The sequence below is a fragment of the Cyprinodon tularosa genome, unplaced genomic scaffold (genome assembly GCF_016077235.1).
Source record: "Cyprinodon tularosa strain WSP-4 unplaced genomic scaffold, ASM1607723v1 ctg81, whole genome shotgun sequence".
In the NCBI taxonomy this organism is placed as follows: Eukaryota; Metazoa; Chordata; class Actinopteri; order Cyprinodontiformes; family Cyprinodontidae; genus Cyprinodon; species Cyprinodon tularosa.
The window spans coordinates 2289069-2308822 of record NW_024039574.1 but is presented as its reverse complement, the minus strand read 5'-3'; the positions used below and the strand labels follow the sequence as shown (position 1 = coordinate 2308822).

Genomic DNA, 19754 nt, shown 5'->3' with positions numbered 1-19754 from the left:
TAGTCCGTGAGGCAGACACTCTGTCTACTTTTAAGTTTAGGCTTAAAATGTTTTCTTTTGATAAAGCTTATGGATAGAGTGGCCAGGTTATCCTGAGCTATCTTTATAGATATGCTGCTATAGGTTTAGAGTGCTGGAGGATATAGGGACAACTTTTTATCATTCTGCTTCATTCTATATCTATTCTCCCATTCTACAGTATTTGTTACCTCAATCTTTAACTTTAGACTCTCTCTGTTTTTTCCTCATCATAGTAGCTTCATATGGTCTGTTGCTTTTTGAATGTGAGACAATCCTGGAGAGAAAATCAGCTGTGCTGACTGCTATCAACACCTTTGATTATAGATGCTGGAGATCGGCCTGTTTTTCAGTGTAGTCCTGTTTCTCTGACTGCGACTAACTGTATGTGCTTTCTTTCATCCTCTGACATGGGAGCTGGCTTGCAGCTCGTCTGCCTGGCCGTGTCTCTCCTGGACGGGGCCACCTGTAAAGCCAGTTAACAGTTACCTTTTGTATCTCTGCTTTTTCCTTTGGCTTTGTTCAATTTTTGCATACTCCAAGACCCGGCCTACCTGGGCTGGGTATTTTTTAAGCTGTGAATATAAGGAAGCCAGAAGCGTATGGCTATAGATTCAAACATGTCCACTTCTCCAACTGTCACCAGCCCTAATGTAGCGTACACTCTTGTCACCTAACAAACCTGACACATGACTCACTAAGCAGGCAAAGAATGGATGCTGAAATGCTTACTATTGTTCTGTGTGCTAATCACATTGTTGAGTAGCTTCAACACCAGTATTGTCTTCGCAGATATCAGATTTGTAGTCCCCACACTGCACAGATATTGGAATCTGTGCTTAAATGTCAGTCAAACCCATCAGCACAGGGACAGATAAAACCTATGATGCCAAAACAAGATTTAAGATAGAGAAAGATGGCTGCTGGTGATGAGGATTTTCAAATAGACTCTTCTTCAAATTATCTGTGTTTTTTTATTTTTATTTTATATACTCTAATAATCCCAGAGGGAAATTACTTCTCTGCATTTAACCCATCCCCTTGGGGAGCAGTGGGCTGCCATTGTGCAGCACCTGGGCAGCAGTGTGGGGTTAAGGGTCTTGTTCAGGGATCCAGAGTGAAAGTCTGTGGGACAGGGGGATCAAACTCACATTCTTAGGATTCAAAGCCCTGTGCCCCAACCATTAAACCACCACCCTGTTTGTCCACTTAATACTCTTCCATCTTTTGGGTTTAATTGCCATTTATTTCTAAATAACTTTTGGGTCGGTTTAGTTTATCTATTTAAAAATTAACTATTATGCACAGTCATTAAGATCAGTCAATCATTTGTGCCAATATTAGCTAAATAGCCTGATTTTTAATCTTGAGCTTAAATGGGTTGGTTGTATAGAACATGATTTAAAGAAATAAATGATGTGAATTTTGTTTAAGAAAATACTAAAGAATTAATTCAACAACAAAATGATTAAAAATTTACAGTATGTAACTTTCACTAATCTACATAGTATCCCAGATTGGAAAACCTTTTTTAAATTAGGAAATATGTTGACCTGTCATGTAAGGGATTGAAGTTTTCTTCACAAGATCTCATGGTTTCCTCTTGTGGACCTACTTTTGGTTTTATCAATTTAAGTATTTTTCAGAAGATAACAAGCAAAGCAAATATCAGTATAATAATCCAGTCTCCCACTGAGAGGCCGTTTAGTTTAGGTAAAATGCTGCTGTGGTATAATGAGTTTGTCTTTCTGTTAGGGTTAGCATCTCAATGGTCACAAAGCAATTCAAATGAGAAACAGATCGGTTGCATTAATGTACACATGTGAAGGTCAATTATTTATTTGGAAATACAATTGACCTTTAAAATCTAACCTCAAATATTTTTTGTTTTTTTTCCCCCCCAGCATCGTTACACTTTCAGAGCAACAAAATTAAATCCCTCTGCATTTAGTTCATCCCATTGGGGAGCAGTGGGCTGCCATTGTGCAGCGCCCACCTACTTTAACTCACACTGGCAGCTCTAACCCCCAGCTGGAATATGAATCCTAGGCTTCCTGTTTGCAGGACGGGTGACTTACCAATTGAGCTACCCAGCCGCTATTTTCTTACAGAATTTAAATAGAATTGAATTATTTTCGACCAGAGAGATTAATGATCATGCTACTGGTTTTTCCCACCTAGATATATAGATAGATACATAGATACAGTTTCATCAACATTAAGAGACATGAGTTTCATGACCAATCAGAGATGATAACCAACAAATATAAAATAACGAACCATATTATCTTTGATCTAGCATGCATATAGTTTACTCATGTTCTTACTATACTCATTTATACTACAGATGGGGATAGGTTATAGATGGGTTTACTTAACAAAAAAATATGTATCTCTGTATTTTCTGTAATTACACTGAAAAAAAAAACACTTTCACATTTCTACTTTTTGAATATTTTCTAAAGGTTAAAAAACAACTAACAAATTAAAGACAGTTTAATACATTTACAAAAAAAGGGAAAATTAAATCTTTTGAGACACATCACAGCATAAAGCTCATTGCTTTTATCTATGCGGTTAAATTATAAAAATAAAAAAAACTAGGCCAGCATGTCTGATCAATTTAGACCATTGGTTCATTTCTTTCTACAATTTTTGTTACCAAAGATTGTGGCACCACCAATTTCATTGAAATCATATTTATTGCAGTTTTTCTCCCCCAATAAAAAAAAAATTCTGGATCAAATGTATTTTTTTTACTTTTTTTTTTTTTAATGTTCAAAGTGAAATTATCATAAATATTATAGTTCAGCAGGGAGACACCAAACACATGAGAGGTGTGAACCTCTGTACTTTAATGAGTGATGCAGTAGACATAGCATCCATGTTTCTTCACTACAGACATGAATGTGGAGTGGAAAAACAAAAACTGGTTTGGATCAGCGTGGGTCACTTCGAGCTTGGCACATACAATGACATATTCATTTTAAGCACATACAACTTACAAACACACTTTTTCCATATAAACCAGCTACAACACACATTTACACGGGAGTTTAACACAGAAACAATGCAGCTGATAGTCTTTTGACTTCTTCCTCTTCATGCTCCAGATATATTGTGAGGAAGTGTTCAGGCAGAATCCGTTCCAATGGGCACACATGCACTGTAGACACTCCACCTCACAAATCTCACATCTGGTGTGTTTTCTTTTCTTTTTTTTTTTTTTTTTTTACAATAAAACCATCCTATATGCAGTCTAACATTTGTAGACAGCTGTGCTAGAGCATACGAGATACACGTGGAACCATAATATTTGGTTGTAAGGCATTATTTTGTGGTTCCACAGATCTGGAAAAGCTGATGTTGCAGTTGTTGCCATTTACACATTGGCTGGACAGTGTCTTGCATAAGTATTCATACCCATTAACTCTTTCACATTTTTGTACAATAAAATCACAAATTTTTGAGTATTTTAGAGACATTTTATATGATAGAACAACGTAAACTCCCCCATACAAATCTTGAAGGAAACCTCTCAAGTTGTAAAACACTTGAGATTGGTGGAGAGGTTCCCCTTTCAACGGGAAAGCTTTAATTAACATTCAGCCCAAGTAACAATAGAATGGAGTAGATCAAAGCATGTTCATGAATTAAATTGGCCCAGTCAAAGTCCAGGGCAAAATCTTAGAGAGTTTGAACTATTTGCAAAGGAGGAAGGGTAAAGATAACAGTCTCTCTGTGTGCTAAAGGTGTCAATCCTTCATATTATCAATGGTTTGTTCTATGTGTAGACTCAAGTATTGAATAAAGGAGGCGGATCCAAATTCATACATAACCTTGTAGATTCCATACATCCTTTTCCTGATGCTTTTAAACTGTTATGTGTTGATCTATAACATCAAATTCAAATACTATTCAGTTGTTGTTAATAAAGCCATAAAAGGAGAGAAAGTTTAAAAAGTGTGAATACCTTTGCAGCTAATTGTATCTCCATTCGAAAACCTTCATTCAGTTTAATTTTTAGCACCATGAGGGTCTCTCCCTCGACAGCCACGAGTTATTCACTTCGGATATCCGTCAATAAAGACAGACAGCTATATATACACACATACACACACATATACGTGTGTATATATATACATATATATATATATATATATATATATATATATATATATATATATATATATATATATATATATATATATATATATATATATATATACACACATATATACACATGCATATACACACACGGGGGGTATCAAACTCAAATGCATAACATAAAGCAAGGCTTAACATCACTGTTACAGATTATAAAAAAATTATTTCTTTTTTTTTTGTTCCATTCCACAATTGTCTGCATGAGCTTTAAGCAACCAAGGGTGAATGGACAAATTTCAGTCCTTTACTCTACAAACTCTCGCACACCCACACGGTAAACACATTGGGTTTAACAATACACTGAAACAAAATTGTCTGCAGCCGTTCAAAGCTGGACTGAAAAGGCCAGTTCTCAGCCATCCAAGGCAAATAAAACATCTGTCAGAAGTCTGAGTTACTGTGGATGTAAGCAGCCATCTGGTGACAGTAAATTGCACAGATCAAGGAGTAGCACAGAACTCCTGATTGATTCTGTTCTTCACTCGCTAAACACTGATTTTTTTTTAATTGAAGATACAAGCCAGGATGTCCTTTAGCTGGTTTCTTTGCGTTTCTGCGTCCATGAATAACATCCCATACAAATGTAGATATCCTGCCTTTTTCTAGACTTCAAATGGTTCCTTGAAGACTCGCTTTAATTTCAGCTTCATCTGAAAGTTTAGTCATTCTTTTGTAAACAAGTATTTGCACCAACAGCTGTCCCCTCTCGTGGCTGGTCGACGTCCTCGTTCGTCTGTCGGTCAAAGATGATGGAGGAAATAGAATTTTTTCTAGTTTTCATGCTGCAGAGGCCGCAGGCTGAATGTAGAGTCATTTCCTGGTGTGAAGGTTCTCCTGGAACTTGCTGCTTGTGTATCGGATGTGGAAGCCCTTCTTGCTGATTGTGTCATCGCTGTGGAACCGGATCAGCATGGCGTCTCCTGGGGAATAAATCCCCTCTCTGGGCTAAAGAGAGGAACACAAATAAAGATATGTTAAGCAGCACTTTTGATTTTACCCATCTATTACATACAGTAGACTATGTAAGTATGTACTAATAACTGCACCCACATTCCATTATAAGGTTTAATACATCAGGATATGATCAGGCCTTACCAGGTCCTACATCTAACCTCAAGTTTGCTAAAGCATTATTTGTTTAACATAAATCAAAACTAAAATTGAGTATGTGTGTTGAATGGAAAGTGCATCCAATCATTCAACAGCTTTTAGAATCTTTAGCAGTCACAACTCTTATTTTCAAGAAATTTTTAACCCAGATTTTATTAAATATTTCTGCGGTTTATTAAGGTTCACAGACATTTATCTCTGCTCTGCTCCCATAAGGTCCCATAACAGCATTTCAATTAGGCTGAGGTCTGGGCTTCAACTGGTCCATTGCAGTCTCATAATTCTTCTCTTTTCCATCCGTTCATGTTATGTTGGTGAACTGGTAAACCTTGAATTTGACAATAAAAAAAAAGGCCTAGTGTAGAGATTATGGCTGGTTCAGTCTGGGGTGCATTGGTCCTGTAGATGTAAAAACCAGCCCATATCAACACCCCTCCACCTCCATGCTTATCACTTGGACTGAGGGGCTTGTGCTCTCCCAAGATTTGATCAAACATGGAGCTGTACATGAGGCCAAACATCTCTATCTTATTCTAAAATAAAGAATTGTTTTTTTCTTTTAACTGGGAGATAATTACTTTTTTCAATTAGAGGATTTGTCAAAATGTACCCAAAATAATTAGAAATATTTAAAGAATTTGTATGATTGTATTTATGTGTATGCAGAATTAATATGATTTTAATCTTTAAGCATGCTAATGTTTACTGCAACTTTACTGCTAAGCTGATGATGCTCAGCTGATCTGGAACAGTTCAGTGGGGCAGAGTCAATCTGAAACGCCTCAGCAATCAACAGGGTAGATGTTTTTTTTTTTTGTTTTTTTTTTCAAAATGAAGCGTTGGGTTTAAATATTGTTCTTAATAATTTACAAAGTCAAGCACATGCATCAGGGCTTATTCTAACCTGTAACCTTTGGCTCATATTTCACATTTCTATTTGAGTTTCTGAATAGTTGTGGTTATTGAGTATAAAGAGGAGAACTGAAGAAAATTAAAGCAATGAACTGGTTTCTGCATCAATATATGAACCACAATTTTTTTCTTTCTTTAAGGGGAAATAAAAGGAAATCATCAATTCTGTCATACATTGTTCTATCTTGAAAAACCTTTAAAAAAATCAAACTTACCCCTGAACCACAGAAGCGCCCCAACCGGTGTGAATTGGAATCAAATCCGTTGTACAGCTCAATGTAATCATAACCGCAGTCAGCTTCCTCCTCCACCTCAAAAGTTATAAAGCTGAGCTCGATGCCATAACCCTGTTCGGTGGTCAGCAGCCACTCGCAGTCTGTGTGACCTGGGTAATTGTTGTCTCCAAACTGGGAGTGGGAGTAAAGGTTTTTCTGACGAGCTTCTGCCTTCAGACGACCTCCACATTCTAAAACACCAGCAAAAAAATGGAATCAAGACAATCTGGATAATGATTTAAGTAGTTAATTAGGATCTTATGAGGTGATCTAATTTTTAATACTGCTTCATTCTTGCACCTGCTTCAATGAACCACTAGAGGGAGATATTACTTCTTAGAGCATACAGTTAATCTGTTACTGTAACTGATGCTCTTCACAAACTCACACAGTTCTTCTCATTGAAGTGTATTTATGTGTATTTATACTGAGATATATTTGTACCTGTGGAATGTGTGGCTTGAAATCCCTTCCGTTGCACCGAGGCATCGGATATGAAGCGCAAGTACATCTTGTTCCCAGTGGAGACCAGGGGCTCAGGGATCTTGTTGCCACACAGACGTCCCAGGATGGCTGCTGCATCACTCTCCCCATCAAAGGCCTCTAGGTGGTCATAAGCACATTCTTGATGCTGCTCAATCTCAAATTCGCTGAAGGCCTGGAGAAAATCAGTGGATAAAGGTTAGTGAAAGAAAGATCACAACAATTCTTTTAAAAGAAAAATAATTCTTTAAAAAACATAGTTCATAAATTGACAACATTCTAAGCCGCATACAAATAAACATAATGAACAGGTTATTACTCAGAACCTTTAGAGCTATACAGATTTGAATGATCTTAACAAAAATAAGACATAGGGTAGATTACTCAGCATTAGAAGAGCAGTGCACACCTAAGTCAGGGGAGTGTTGGCCTAGTGGGCTGGAACAGTGTGCTTGTGCTCTGAGAAGGTTGCAAGTACCCGCTTTGATCCCCACAGCCTGCACTCTGGGTTCCTGAGCAAGACCCTTAACCCCACACTGCCCCCCGGGCGCTGCACAATGGCAGCCTACTGCTCCCCAAGGGGATGGGTTAAATGCAGAGGTAAAGTTCTCCAATGGGAGAGCAATAAAGTTAAATTATTATTAGAAAGAGAGAGTTTCTGCAGACAAAAGAAAAGTCTCAATGTTAATGCATCAAATTCAGTTTTTTTTTTTTTACTTTTCCACCACCTTCTTTAACTACGAAAAAGATGGATGCTTTTCCTCAAAGAAATCCAGGGACAACTTTCCAAACTTTATTTAGCTATTAAATATATAAAAAAGATGTGATTGTCTTTGAGGTCTTTACCTAAAATGAAAATCACAATTCTTTAAAAAAAAACATGATTTCTACACAAAAAAGGTTCAGATTTTAAATAGCAAATACCTAAAAGCACTATAAACTTGAAGCAGATATTTATGAGGCCTTATTGCTTTAAGGATGCCTAGGTTTGAGACAACCTTTGTGATTTTAATGTTATAGTTGCAGTGAACAGAAAATAAACACTAGATGTCACTTGAAGTAGTGTGAATGATTCCAGAATGAATTAATCATGTTGTGGAAAACTGATGTCCTTTTTTGTTTCTTTCTTCTGCACACATTTATTTTGTAATTATGCTTTTGCATTTCTGTGTTTTCTTATTTATTATTTAAAGTACAAAAAACCTGCAGGTCATTTTATATTTTGCAGGTATGATTGGGACACTTCTAATCAAATCTGATTAAAGAATACTACTGCAGTACTTCTAGCAAATACTTTTCGGTCTTCCTCAGTATACTTTTACTTAAGTAGTAAACTGCTCAAGTAAAAGTAGACTGAGGTAGTGCTATTAATACCTGAGAATTTTTTTTTAGCAAAACTACGCTCCTTTGATTATTGCTCTATTTATGCCTAAAGCAAAAAAATCACAACATTAACTTAAACAAAAGTTTTTAAGGGCTATGGAACAAGAGTGCTTTAATAAGGATTGAATTACATTTTTTGACTGTGCATGGTGATTTATTTTCTAGTGTGAAAACTAGAAGTTCATCTTAATGCACCCCATGGGAAATAACCTATGGGTCTCAAAACAGGGATGTTGGCTTGAAATTTCAGCTCTAGTTCAGCTCATAAAGGATTAATTTACCTTAGTGCTAAATGCAAGTCAGTTCCAGTTAAATGAACTATAAAATTATTCTGTTACAAACCCAGAGGACTCTGACCAAAAAAAAGTTAGTTTTCAAGAAGATGGGGTTTGCAAAACTGTCTATTTAAACTCAGACTCAATATCATTGGCATTATTATTATCATTAGCCCAAATTAGCTGCTTAATTGGATATAATTCTCTATATTTAAAGATTAATCACTTTAGATCAGCACAAGAAAAAAACTTTGTAAAATGTATAAAACTTTATGTCGATAATATAAATAACTATTGAACATGCCAGACTCTAATTACAAAGGAGCTAAATTAACACATTTAATTAAATTCAATTCATTTGATTTATATATAGAAGACCCATTTATTATTACAGACTCAAAACTTCCCTTCTCCTCCGTAAAATGCCAAAACTCGTTCTATAGTTAAATTTTTGTCTTATTTATATTTAGTCCATAGATTATGCATATTTAATTAATTACTGTAATCTTGCCTTCAGTTTATAATTAATATACGAATGACTGAAAAATCCAATTATTTAGGAGATTCTACTTGAGAGGATTATTATTTCCATCCTCTGTTTTAGGGAATAAAGTATGTTTCTAATGGAACAACAAATCAACTGGGTCATATTTCACAAAATCTGAATTCAAAGTTCCCTGGCTTTATCCATTCCACAAAGACCAAGTCAGGCTCCACAAGGGTGACAATGTCTAGCCAGGTGAAAGTAATAAAATATGCATGTCTGCAGTTTTCTTCCAGAGACCATGAGATGGATCTGCCAAATGCATAAACAGACAAGAATACAAATTCTCTAACCACTTCTTTTAACTGAAATCATCATCATTTAAATCTATTTAAATTATTTTTCTAACTTATGAATGAACAGTGGAGGCCAATTTAATAACGTGCAGATTTCATAATTAATATAGATTTATAATATGTTTCTCTCTGCTCATTCAGCCTCCTGTGGTGCAGTGGTTTAGGTCTTTACTTTCGATGCTGGGTAGTAGGGATTGGATTGGATCCTGATCATAAAAGCAATTTATGGTGTAAAACTTAATTTGGCAGCGTATACGATTTTACTTTTTCACTTTTTGCAACAACATTCTGTTATTCAAAGACTTGTATCTTACATATAACATCCAGGAATCAAAAAAAGAAAAAAGTTACAAAGTTTCTTTTATGTTGGGTAAACTAATTAATGTTACGAAAATATTGCAAAATCCCTCCATGATGTAGTTTATTCCTCTGTGGCTGGAGAGGATTATGAACATGAGTGTATTATCCTTTTAATTCAGCAAATAGTGGCTTCACCGTGAATTTCAGCATGTTCTACTGCATACAGGAAAAGGCTCAGCAGAAAATCTGAGCCAAATGCAGATGATCTCTGTAAAACCATGGTTTTAGTCCTGAGTGGGGCTGAATTGGGACCAAATAGTTTGAATGTGGGCTGCTCAGTGGTGCAGTGGGTAGCACTGCTGCCTTGCAGCAAGAATTTTCTGGGTTTGATTCCTAGCTAGGGATGGGGATCGTTAATATTTATTGATATCGATACCTTTATCGATACTCCTTATCGATCCGAGTCTTTATCGATACCACTATCGATACTTTTCTGTTATTTGGTGGAAAGTCGATGCAACAATATTTTTTTAACAGAACTGGTATTGCTTTTATTGCTTAACAAGTGAGCATAACAAAAACGTTTCTAGCCTTCAATAAACATGGCTAATGTAATAGGCCACTTCGAAATGACATAAAACTAACTAGAATATATTTTCACAATTGTTGGTTAATGTATTGTCTACTGTCACTTTTCATCATGTTTTTAGTGATTAGGAAAATATTTAACAAATAAATAATTGTATTTTAAATTAAATGTAATTTTTAATAAATGTTGGCATCAGTAGTTTAATTATATATTCTAAAATAATTAGAGCAATATACAACTGTATTACTCATGTTTCTCACCAAAAACTCAATTTCCCTTTTCTTTACGTTACACTTGAACGCATCATGATAACCTAATTGTCGTTTTACTGAGCCAATCTGAACACATCATCACGCAGCACGTCTGAAACTTTATTTACTTTTCAAGCTAACTAGCTTGTATGCTGCCGATTACAACACGGATTTCACAATTACTATTTTTAACTGACCGGACAAGCTACAAAGTCTATGTGCGCTTACCAGTGGTACTATGAGTGGATGATGAAGACGGGCCCGACTGTGGTGCGGCAGCCGCAGGAGGAGTCTTTTCCGTTCAGCCATTCTCGAGTCGCGAGCAAAGTTAAGTGCCAAACTTCACTTGTTTTACTTTTAATATCTGTTTGCTTACAATTTCATTCCAAAACATTGGTGTACATGCTGCAGTGATTGGATTGATTAGATTTAAATGCTGTGACGTGACTCGAGGGACACACAATTATGTTACAGGACCTCCGGGAGAAAAAACAAAACAAAAAAAAAAACGACCAGACTCGATAGTGGTATCGATAAGCCCAAACGTTATTGATTTTCGGGTTTTGAAAAAAGTGGAACCGGGTCCTTGATGGAACCGGGTTTCGATCCCCATCCCTATTCCTAGCCCAGGGTCTCTCTGCATGAGCATGCGTGGGTTCTCTCCAGGTACTCCGGCTTCCTCCCACAATCCAAAAGCATGACTGTTAGGTTAATTGGCTTCTCTAAATTCTCCTTAGGTGTGAATGTGGTTGTCCTGTGTTTCTCTGTGACTGACTGGTGACCTGTCCAGGGAGTACCCCGCCTCTCGCCCATAGACAGCTGGAGATAGGCTTCAGTACCCCTCGCGACCCAACTTGGGATATGCATGCCAGAAAATGGATGGATAGTTTGAATGTAACACTCACACAGGTAATAATTAGGAACCTTTTAAATATGAGCTTTTCTCTATTTCCCTCAACAAAGCTGAAACTCTACACAGCAGCAGTCTTTGAAAAAAACATAAAACAGTAACAATGTCCACATGGAAAATTATAAATGTAATAATGTAACCAGAGTAAATTTAGATAATCAAAGTACTAAACTATATAAAAATATATATTGGAGTTTTTTTTATTTATTTAGGCTGATAAACAAATTCCAAAGTCCTTTTAATTACTTTACAAAATTTCTCTATCTCCTTTAATTGTGTCCTTTTAGCAGCTATTTGATGATGAGACAGGAACCTAATAATACTACTTAACATAATTAGTTAAAAATGCTTTGTAAATCTAATGCATAACTGAAGCTAAAAGCTAGAACAACGCAGTTGCAAAAACAGAGAAAATTGTAGTACTTAAAACAACAAACACTTACTCACATTTAAGCTTTTTTTTTTCTTCAAATGGCCCCTAATATCCTAGTTTGTGTTAAATCTACCTAAAGGCCTTACACCATCTGTCTGAACTAATTAGCCATCACAGACACTCATAAATTAACTTCGGCTTTCTCCACCTTTTCCTTTGAATATGCTTTGTAACCTGGAGCAGTCTACTCTTGATTATATTTAATCTTTTTCACATGTGAAACTATTTTCTCTGCAAAAGAAATAAGGGAAATGAAAACAAGACTTTCTGTTAAGGTTCAGCGGAAGAAGAAATAAATACAATAAAATCTGTCCACCTCAGGTTTACACTGGCTAATAAGACTGTTAGTGGGTTAATTAATTAAGTCATATGAATGAGCACAAAAAAACAAGAGCCAGCCTCTCTCTATGTGTGTGTATGGACACACAGAGACACAAGGACACAGATGGCCTCTGCCCAAGGCCTTTTACTAACACATGCACACACAATTGCAGTTAACCCAAATATCTGAAAGTGTGCTTTCTCCTCCATTCACATTTGGGTCTCTTTAGAAAAAAAGAACAAAGAAATCAAAAGACAGGCCCTAAGGCTTTTACATTGTACATGATTCTGTAGAGAGAAAGTTGAGTTGCTGCAAAGAAGGCTGTTACTTCAGCCTCATGTGGTTGCACACTTACTATCTTGACTCTGTGTCCTGGCGTGGCAGTGATGTCCCAGGTGCACTCCTTACGGCTGGGATACTTATCAGGCCAGTTAGGGCTGCTCAGGGTCCCACTGGGGCTGTGGATCTTATGCTCGCACTCAGCTGGATACACACAGGCAGAAACACAAGAGCAAACACACATAGGAAGGAAGTAAATCATGGCTGCACAGGAAAAGGTCAAAGGAAATGGAAAGGGAACCCAAGGAAAGAAAAAGGATTTCAAATAAGAACATCCTGGTCACAAGTTCAGGGTGAATTTTGCAAGACTTGCATGCACACTGTACTTGCTATTTGCTGCCTAAACTGCTCCAAGAACTGGAAGAATGTAAAAAAGCATTGATTCCTCCACTTTTTCAGAAAACTGGGTTTATCTTAGAACCAAATCCTTTACTTAGTTGCATTCAGCACTGACATAATGATGCTGCAGGGAATCAGCCAAGACTTTTTCCTTTCTATTTGATAAGCCCAGAAGATGTATTGCATAAATCTGAAGGGTGTTATGTGCATTTGGATTTATATATCCTGGAGAGTTTCCTTGATATCCATTTCTCATGCATTGTATTTAATTCACTGTCGCTCTGGTTATATGTTTAGAGTTACTGTCCTGCAGGAGGGGGAAGCCTGGCCCCAATCCTAAGTATTTCACAGCCTTTAGGTTCTCTTTCAGGTTTTCACTGCGTTTAGCTCCATTCATCTCTCCATTACCTCTAACCAGCTTCACCGTCCCTGCTAAAAGAATATCCCCACATTATCATTTTAACTTTATGATGCTTCATTATAGGTATAATGTTTTAGGACTGACATACAGAGTTAAGGCTGCTACATAAACCACAAAAACCAATATGCTTTCTTGTTCTTGAGTTTGGAAGAACAGGAAAGAAGTCTCTTTTGCCTCCAAGTATTCACACTTCAAGAGAAGCTCAGCAGCCCAGCTCCTCCCCTCTATAACACGTTACTGAAGATTGATTGAGAACTGCTAGTGGTTGCAGGTACAGAGGATGGCAAGCACATGAAATAGGAGCTCAAAGTCTGCTCCCGCACTACTTGGAAAAGCTACCAACACCAGTGGAGTATGGTGCTAAGGAGGCAGGAATGCCCCACTGGAATAATTAAGGAAACACTGCAAGTGAGCAGAAGTAGGGTGTTCGACCATTTAAGCCACCAGATTTGAACAGCATAAGTACAGTTAAGTTCAACAGACATGTACGGTATCCTTGGTTTTCAAACCCAAACACTGGCATCTAAATCCGGTCCAATCACAGTACGTCATAAGAAAAACATTCTGCCAAGACACTATGTCAATAAGGTAAATGGCCAAAGCGCTTTACACTACATTCAGTCATTCACCCATTCACACAGACACTGATGGTGGCAAGTTACTTGGTAGCCACAGCTGCCCTGAGGCTCACTGACAGAAGGGAGGATGCTGTACACTGGCGACACCAGTCCCTCCGACAACCATCCATTGCTTGGTCTCTCTAATGTACAGGTCTGTGCACTCCTAACTACACTGAACATAATAAGCCACGTTGTCAGTCTTGTTTCTGGATGTCTTATCTTTGGGGTAAACCAGTTTATGTCTCAGGCTTTGAAGTGCACAGGGATCCAGTGCTGGTTGAAAATCCTCCTGAGTTTTTCAGAGACTCCAGCAACATATGGAATGACGATGTTCCTTCTTCTTTTTTCTTTGCTCTTGTTGGTTATTTAAAAAGCCCATCTGGGATAACCACAGATATGCCTGGTAGTCAGGTTCCTCCTCACAGGACCCATCTGGGCTAATAACAAGCAGTAAGAAGCCCTAAGAAAGGGCTGATAAAGCAAAACTATGGGCATTCTCTGCAGGAGTTGGAACAAATATCTCAGTTCTCATGGAATATGTAGCAGCCTTTAGTTTTACACCACAAATAGTATTTCACATAAGGACAAAAAAGCAAAACAAATTAAATTTGGCCTCATCTGTCGTGGGGGCACCCGAAAAGATGTCCAAGCCACCTCAACTGACTCCTCTTGATGTGGAGGAGATGTGACAGCTCAGACAAAAAATGGTTCAGAAAGCCCTTATGAGGACAAGACAGTCGGGCATGTGACATCGTCTCCTATGGTAAAAACAGGGATCCTACTGATTGAGTCATTCTCTTGACACAAGAGGTGACACCACCCCCACACCAGTCAGGGACCAGCAGGGATAAATGTGAAAATTGGAAGAAGAATCTCCAAGTATGGACTTTTTAGCTCTCACTTTATGAAAGGGGAAACTGTTAACCCATTCTGAAATAGTTATTTCAGTAACTGACATCCCAATTACTGTAACACTGTTTAAAATATTGGTCACATGCTTGGTTTGAACTATTATATAAAAATGTGTATAATTTAAGGGATAATTATACTTTATTTTTCACTGTTTTAGTCTCTTGCTCTTTCATCTTATCACTTCTTGACCAAGTAGAAAACCTGATATCAGCTCTGAGTTTTAAGTTCTTTGGGGAATTTAGGGGCAAGTCTGGGACAAGTGAACCCAGACATGGTGACTATGAAGGAATTGTTTGAGAAAGTAAAGATGTGGTCACAAGCCAAAGACACCAAATCTTGGGTGTGCTGGCACATGTTCAAAGTAATAGTAGTTGTAAATTCTTTACAGTTAGCTCCAGGTTTGTATAAAGACATCCTTGTGAAGGAGACATTTGAGAAAGGTTCAAATTAAATCTGAGGAACTCTGAGGCAGGCTGTTGATTCAACCTTAAAGAGCCAGTGAAACATGTCTACATCAAATCAGGAAGGTAGACAAGCATCAGATGCATCCGTACACACTTTATTTGATGCACTTAAGGCCTGAGTGTGTCTGATAATGCAGGCCTCCCCACAGCTGGTCCTCAAGGGCAGCTGCCTGCAGGTTTTAGAAGTTTCCTTGGTCCAGCACAGCTGATTTACATTGATAGTTCATTGACAGGCTTTGGCTGAACTGCAATCATCAGAAAGAAAGCTGTCCTAAGGCGGAGAAACCTCTAAAGCCTGCAGGACAGCGGCCCTTAAGGACTGACTTTGGGGATGCCTGCCTTAATGTTTACAAGCTTCAAAAATTATTTTTCTGTGTCTTTTAAGGAAGGGTATGTACATTTTCATGCACAACTCAATGGTATGATGCAGATATGGACAAAAGAGTTTGTGCACTTCATATAATAGAAGAAAAAGCCACATTGGTCACAGGAAAAACTTAACTGGCAATAGTAATGAGAAATAATAATAATATATGAAATACTAATATAAATAAAATATAATAATAATATATACAGTAATACTATATTAAATTGAGAAAATAAAAGTCAGACATTACTTTCAACTGTACTTCAATAGAATAATAAAAAGATTAAATAGGCCTGGACAAAAATTATAATAACTTTACAAAAGACTGAAAATAAAGTGAACAAAACTTGTTAATTAAATGTCTGTTATAAGACCTAAAAACCTAAAGTGATTAAAGGTGAAAATCAAGCTCAAGCTGCATTAGTGTCAGATCACACCATCCACCGTTGCTTGAGTTAGAATGGACTCAACTTGAGGCAACCAAGGAGGAGTATGTAGTTTGACACGACGCCAACTTGAATGCTCTGACAATCTACAAAGCTTCTGGGACAATTCCTATGGATAGATGAGACAAAATGGAACTCTCACATCACATTAAAATGAAGACTATCAAGAAAAGAACTGTGGACGTGTCATGATTTTGCGGTTACTTGACTGTTTGGCTCTGAGTTTCTAGTTACGTTTTGATTTATGTCACTCTGTGTTTTCTAAGTCATCGGTTTCATTTAAACTTTTTGTCATTCTAGTTGTTTTCTGGTTTTATTTGAGATCTTCTATATTTCTTGTTTACTGACTGATGCCCCCTTGTGCTAGTCTCCTTTCCCCTCCATCTGGCACAGGTTTTATTAAATATCTGCAGGGTACAGTGAAATCTCTAGACTATGAATGGATTCTAGAGAGAAATGCACTTCCCAGTGTCAGAAAACTTGGTATCAGGCGCAGGTCATGGGTCTGAAACAGGATAATTGCCAAAAAACACACAGCAAAAAAAGAGCAAAGAATGGCTACGAGGAAAACACTGCACTTCATTCTGAAGTGGCCTTCTATGAGCCCTGGCCTAAATCCTATTAAGCATTTTTAGAGGGAGCTGAAACCAGCCTTCTGGAAAAGGCACCCTTCAAATCTGAGAAAACTGGAGCAGTTTACTAATGAGGAGTGGAAAAAGACACCTGCAGAGAGGAGCAGAAGTCTTGTTGATGGTTGCAAGAATTGTTTGATTGGAATGATTGCCTCAATAGGTTGTGCAAAAAAGATATTAAGCTAAGGGTAACTTAATTTTATCTAGGCCTGTTTATTGTTTTTAAATAATTTTGTTGAAAATTGTTGATTTGTTCAACTTTATAGAACTTCTATTTACTGTTACTAAAATGCAAGCTATTTTTGCAACTATAGTGTGATTTTCTTACATAGAACAAGGATACCAAAAATTCTGTCCATGTGTGTATAAATCTACAAGTAAAGGGTGTCACAAGAACTTTTAAGGTCTGAAATAAGAGAACAGGAGTCCATTTAAGAGATGTAACAGAAAGTACATGGGCTGCTCCTTTTGGTTCTATATTACTTCTGAGTTTTATGGATCTATGTAGGGCTGCCTGGTGCTGCCACTCGGTGCGGACTCTCTCTTCATGAAGGTTACATCTTCTGCTTGTGCATTCTTTGGTTCTCTCTGGATACTAAAAATGACTGTTAGATTAACTATTCCCTCCTAATTGACGAGATGCATCCTGTTAATCAAGCTATTCGATGCAAATTAAATTTGTCCCAAAGTGAAGTGTTGCTTACCAGCAGAAACAACAGGCCGTTGTCCTCCAACACACGTTGTTAGATTTTGAATTGAGAACATTTCAAAGGTGTTTCTTACACAACCATCACAAGAAATTGTCAAACATGGTCAGTGGATATCCTGCAATGCAGACTACCCTGAGTGTTTGGGGGTTGGAATAGGGTGTAGTCCAGTCCCAAAACCAAAACAGGAGTCTGGGAAAATGTAAATGATGGATGAAGGCTGGTGGATGACCTCATCAACAGCTAAACACAGTGATCTACAAGACCACAGGTTAATATCTACAAAGTTCTATTTATGTCATCATTACAATGTATTCTTAATGGTCAAATCAAAGGTTATAAATACTTGAAGACTTCCGTGATGGTAACCCACCAAGAGCCTCCCGAGGCAATCAACAAAAGTAGAGGGATAGTGTTTGAGTGGTATGTTGGTGTTAGCTTTAGATTATAGGTTATATGCAAAATATTGTAAACCGTCAAAATTTTGGCTTGTTTCTAGGGTTGCTCTAAATTACTATAAAAGCATATAGAGATGGAATGTTTTTTTTTTTTTATTCCTGCCCAGAGCTGCTGATGATATTTTTTCACAATACGTAGGAAGTCCAAGCTAATAAATCAGATGCAGTGACCCTATTTATACCTAAGGGGGAGCCAACGACTCTGGTTTTGACAAAAACAGGATTGCAACAAATGTGCAGGTGCCTGGCAAGGCAGGTGAAAAATAGAAACCCACCTGAGGTCTCAGGTCATTAATCTATCATTTGGAATAAGTTGTACATTTGGAATAAGATGGCTTCCTTCACCCCTTTTTCATACAATCTGTCCTCTTTGTCCAACATCTGAGCATCATTGTTAGCAAAGGTGAGTCCCTTGTTCTTGAAAAGCAAATGTATTGCTGAAGCTTACCCAGAGCTATTGGGTCTGTGTGCTGTGCCATATGTTTTATACAACTGTTTGGTTCCTCTGATGTAGGAGTGTAAGCACCCCTCAATCCATAGTACCACATAGACAACAACACTAAGCCACTTTTTTCGTGACTTATGACGTTACTTAAGAGTCTCAACCTCAAGTTGCCATTCCTGATGGATGTAAATTCTTGCAGTTTGAGTGACTGATATGTCAAGAAAAGTTGTAGTTTATTTCTTATATACACATTGCTTCAACAAAGAACTAATCGCACATAATAAAACATAATAGAAAAATGGATTTGTGTCAATTACATATCATAAACATAACAGCACAGCCATGCAAACTTTCCTAGGTGGAGAGGCTAACTAAGATAGCCTAAACATTGATAGAAAATTTACTTGAATCATCATGAAGGGAAGAGTTTTGACCCTTCATTGAAAAAAAAGTACAGTAGTGTTTATGACTGAGCAAATTGTTAGCACAAATGTATTAACAACACGCAAGTGCCTTCTTTAGTTTTTAACCCAAGAAGTGAGTGAAACATGAACCCACCTTCCTTACAGTCATGTTTGTTCTCATGCAGGATAAAGCCGTGGCGACAATGACAAACATACGAGCCCACAGTGTTGATGCACTCGTGCTGGCAGCCGCCGTTTTCCTTACTGCATTCATCTTTGTCTGTGAGAGACACACATGCAGCACATCACTTATGTGGAAACAACTAAGATGAGAAGAGGGAAGTGGGAGGAGAAAGTGGAAAAAGCCTTAAATGACAGGTAGGGATGGGAGGGGCAATGGCAAGAAACCCAAAGCAAAAAGCAGGCAGTGATGCAAGAGACTGTGATGAAAGTGGTGAATACATTAAATAACATGTAAAGAAGAACATTACTCAGCTTTTAACAATAGCTTTTTAGCACAAAGCTAAAAGGAATCAACAAAAACATCCTAACATGAGATGTTTTACCTAACACAAAGTGAAACCAATATATCATCTTAAACTTTATAAAAAAACATTTCACAAAAATTAGCTAAAAATGGAGAGATGTGGACAAAATGGCATTAGAAAAGTTAATCCAAAGCAGCTGAGTCTCTGCTAAGAGCTAGCTACAAGGTGTTGTTTGACATTTGTTTGACTTGTAATACTAGCTCTCTGGTGTACCTTTCAACATTAAACTAACAGGGTGAAATGTTCAAACGTACCACAGCTGTGCATTTTTGGACTTTAGGTGCCTTTTATGTACCGTATGTGTATTGACTCCTATGTGAGCTAAGTGTTACTTTTTTATCCACTGCTTATCCTATAGAGTAATAAAGACGGTGTCATTTTATA

General features: G+C 37.4%; 1 protein-coding gene across 2 annotated transcripts in view; it reads right to left on the bottom strand.

The window, feature by feature from the left end:
- Positions 1–4251: 4251 nt before the first annotated feature.
- tll1 (tolloid-like 1) overlaps positions 4252–19754 on the bottom strand; it is a 76259-nt gene continuing 60756 nt past the window's right edge. For both annotated transcript variants that reach the window (XM_038271905.1, XM_038271906.1), the window contains exons 18-22: positions 18977–19102; positions 12624–12751; positions 6927–7140; positions 6423–6673; positions 4252–5130 (exon numbers count right to left, since the gene is read on the bottom strand). In XM_038271905.1, coding sequence (XP_038127833.1) covers positions 4996–5130; positions 6423–6673; positions 6927–7140; positions 12624–12751; positions 18977–19102 — 854 coding nt within the window. In that variant the 3' untranslated portion in view covers positions 4252–4995. The remainder of the gene's footprint in view (positions 5131–6422; positions 6674–6926; positions 7141–12623; positions 12752–18976; positions 19103–19754) is intronic.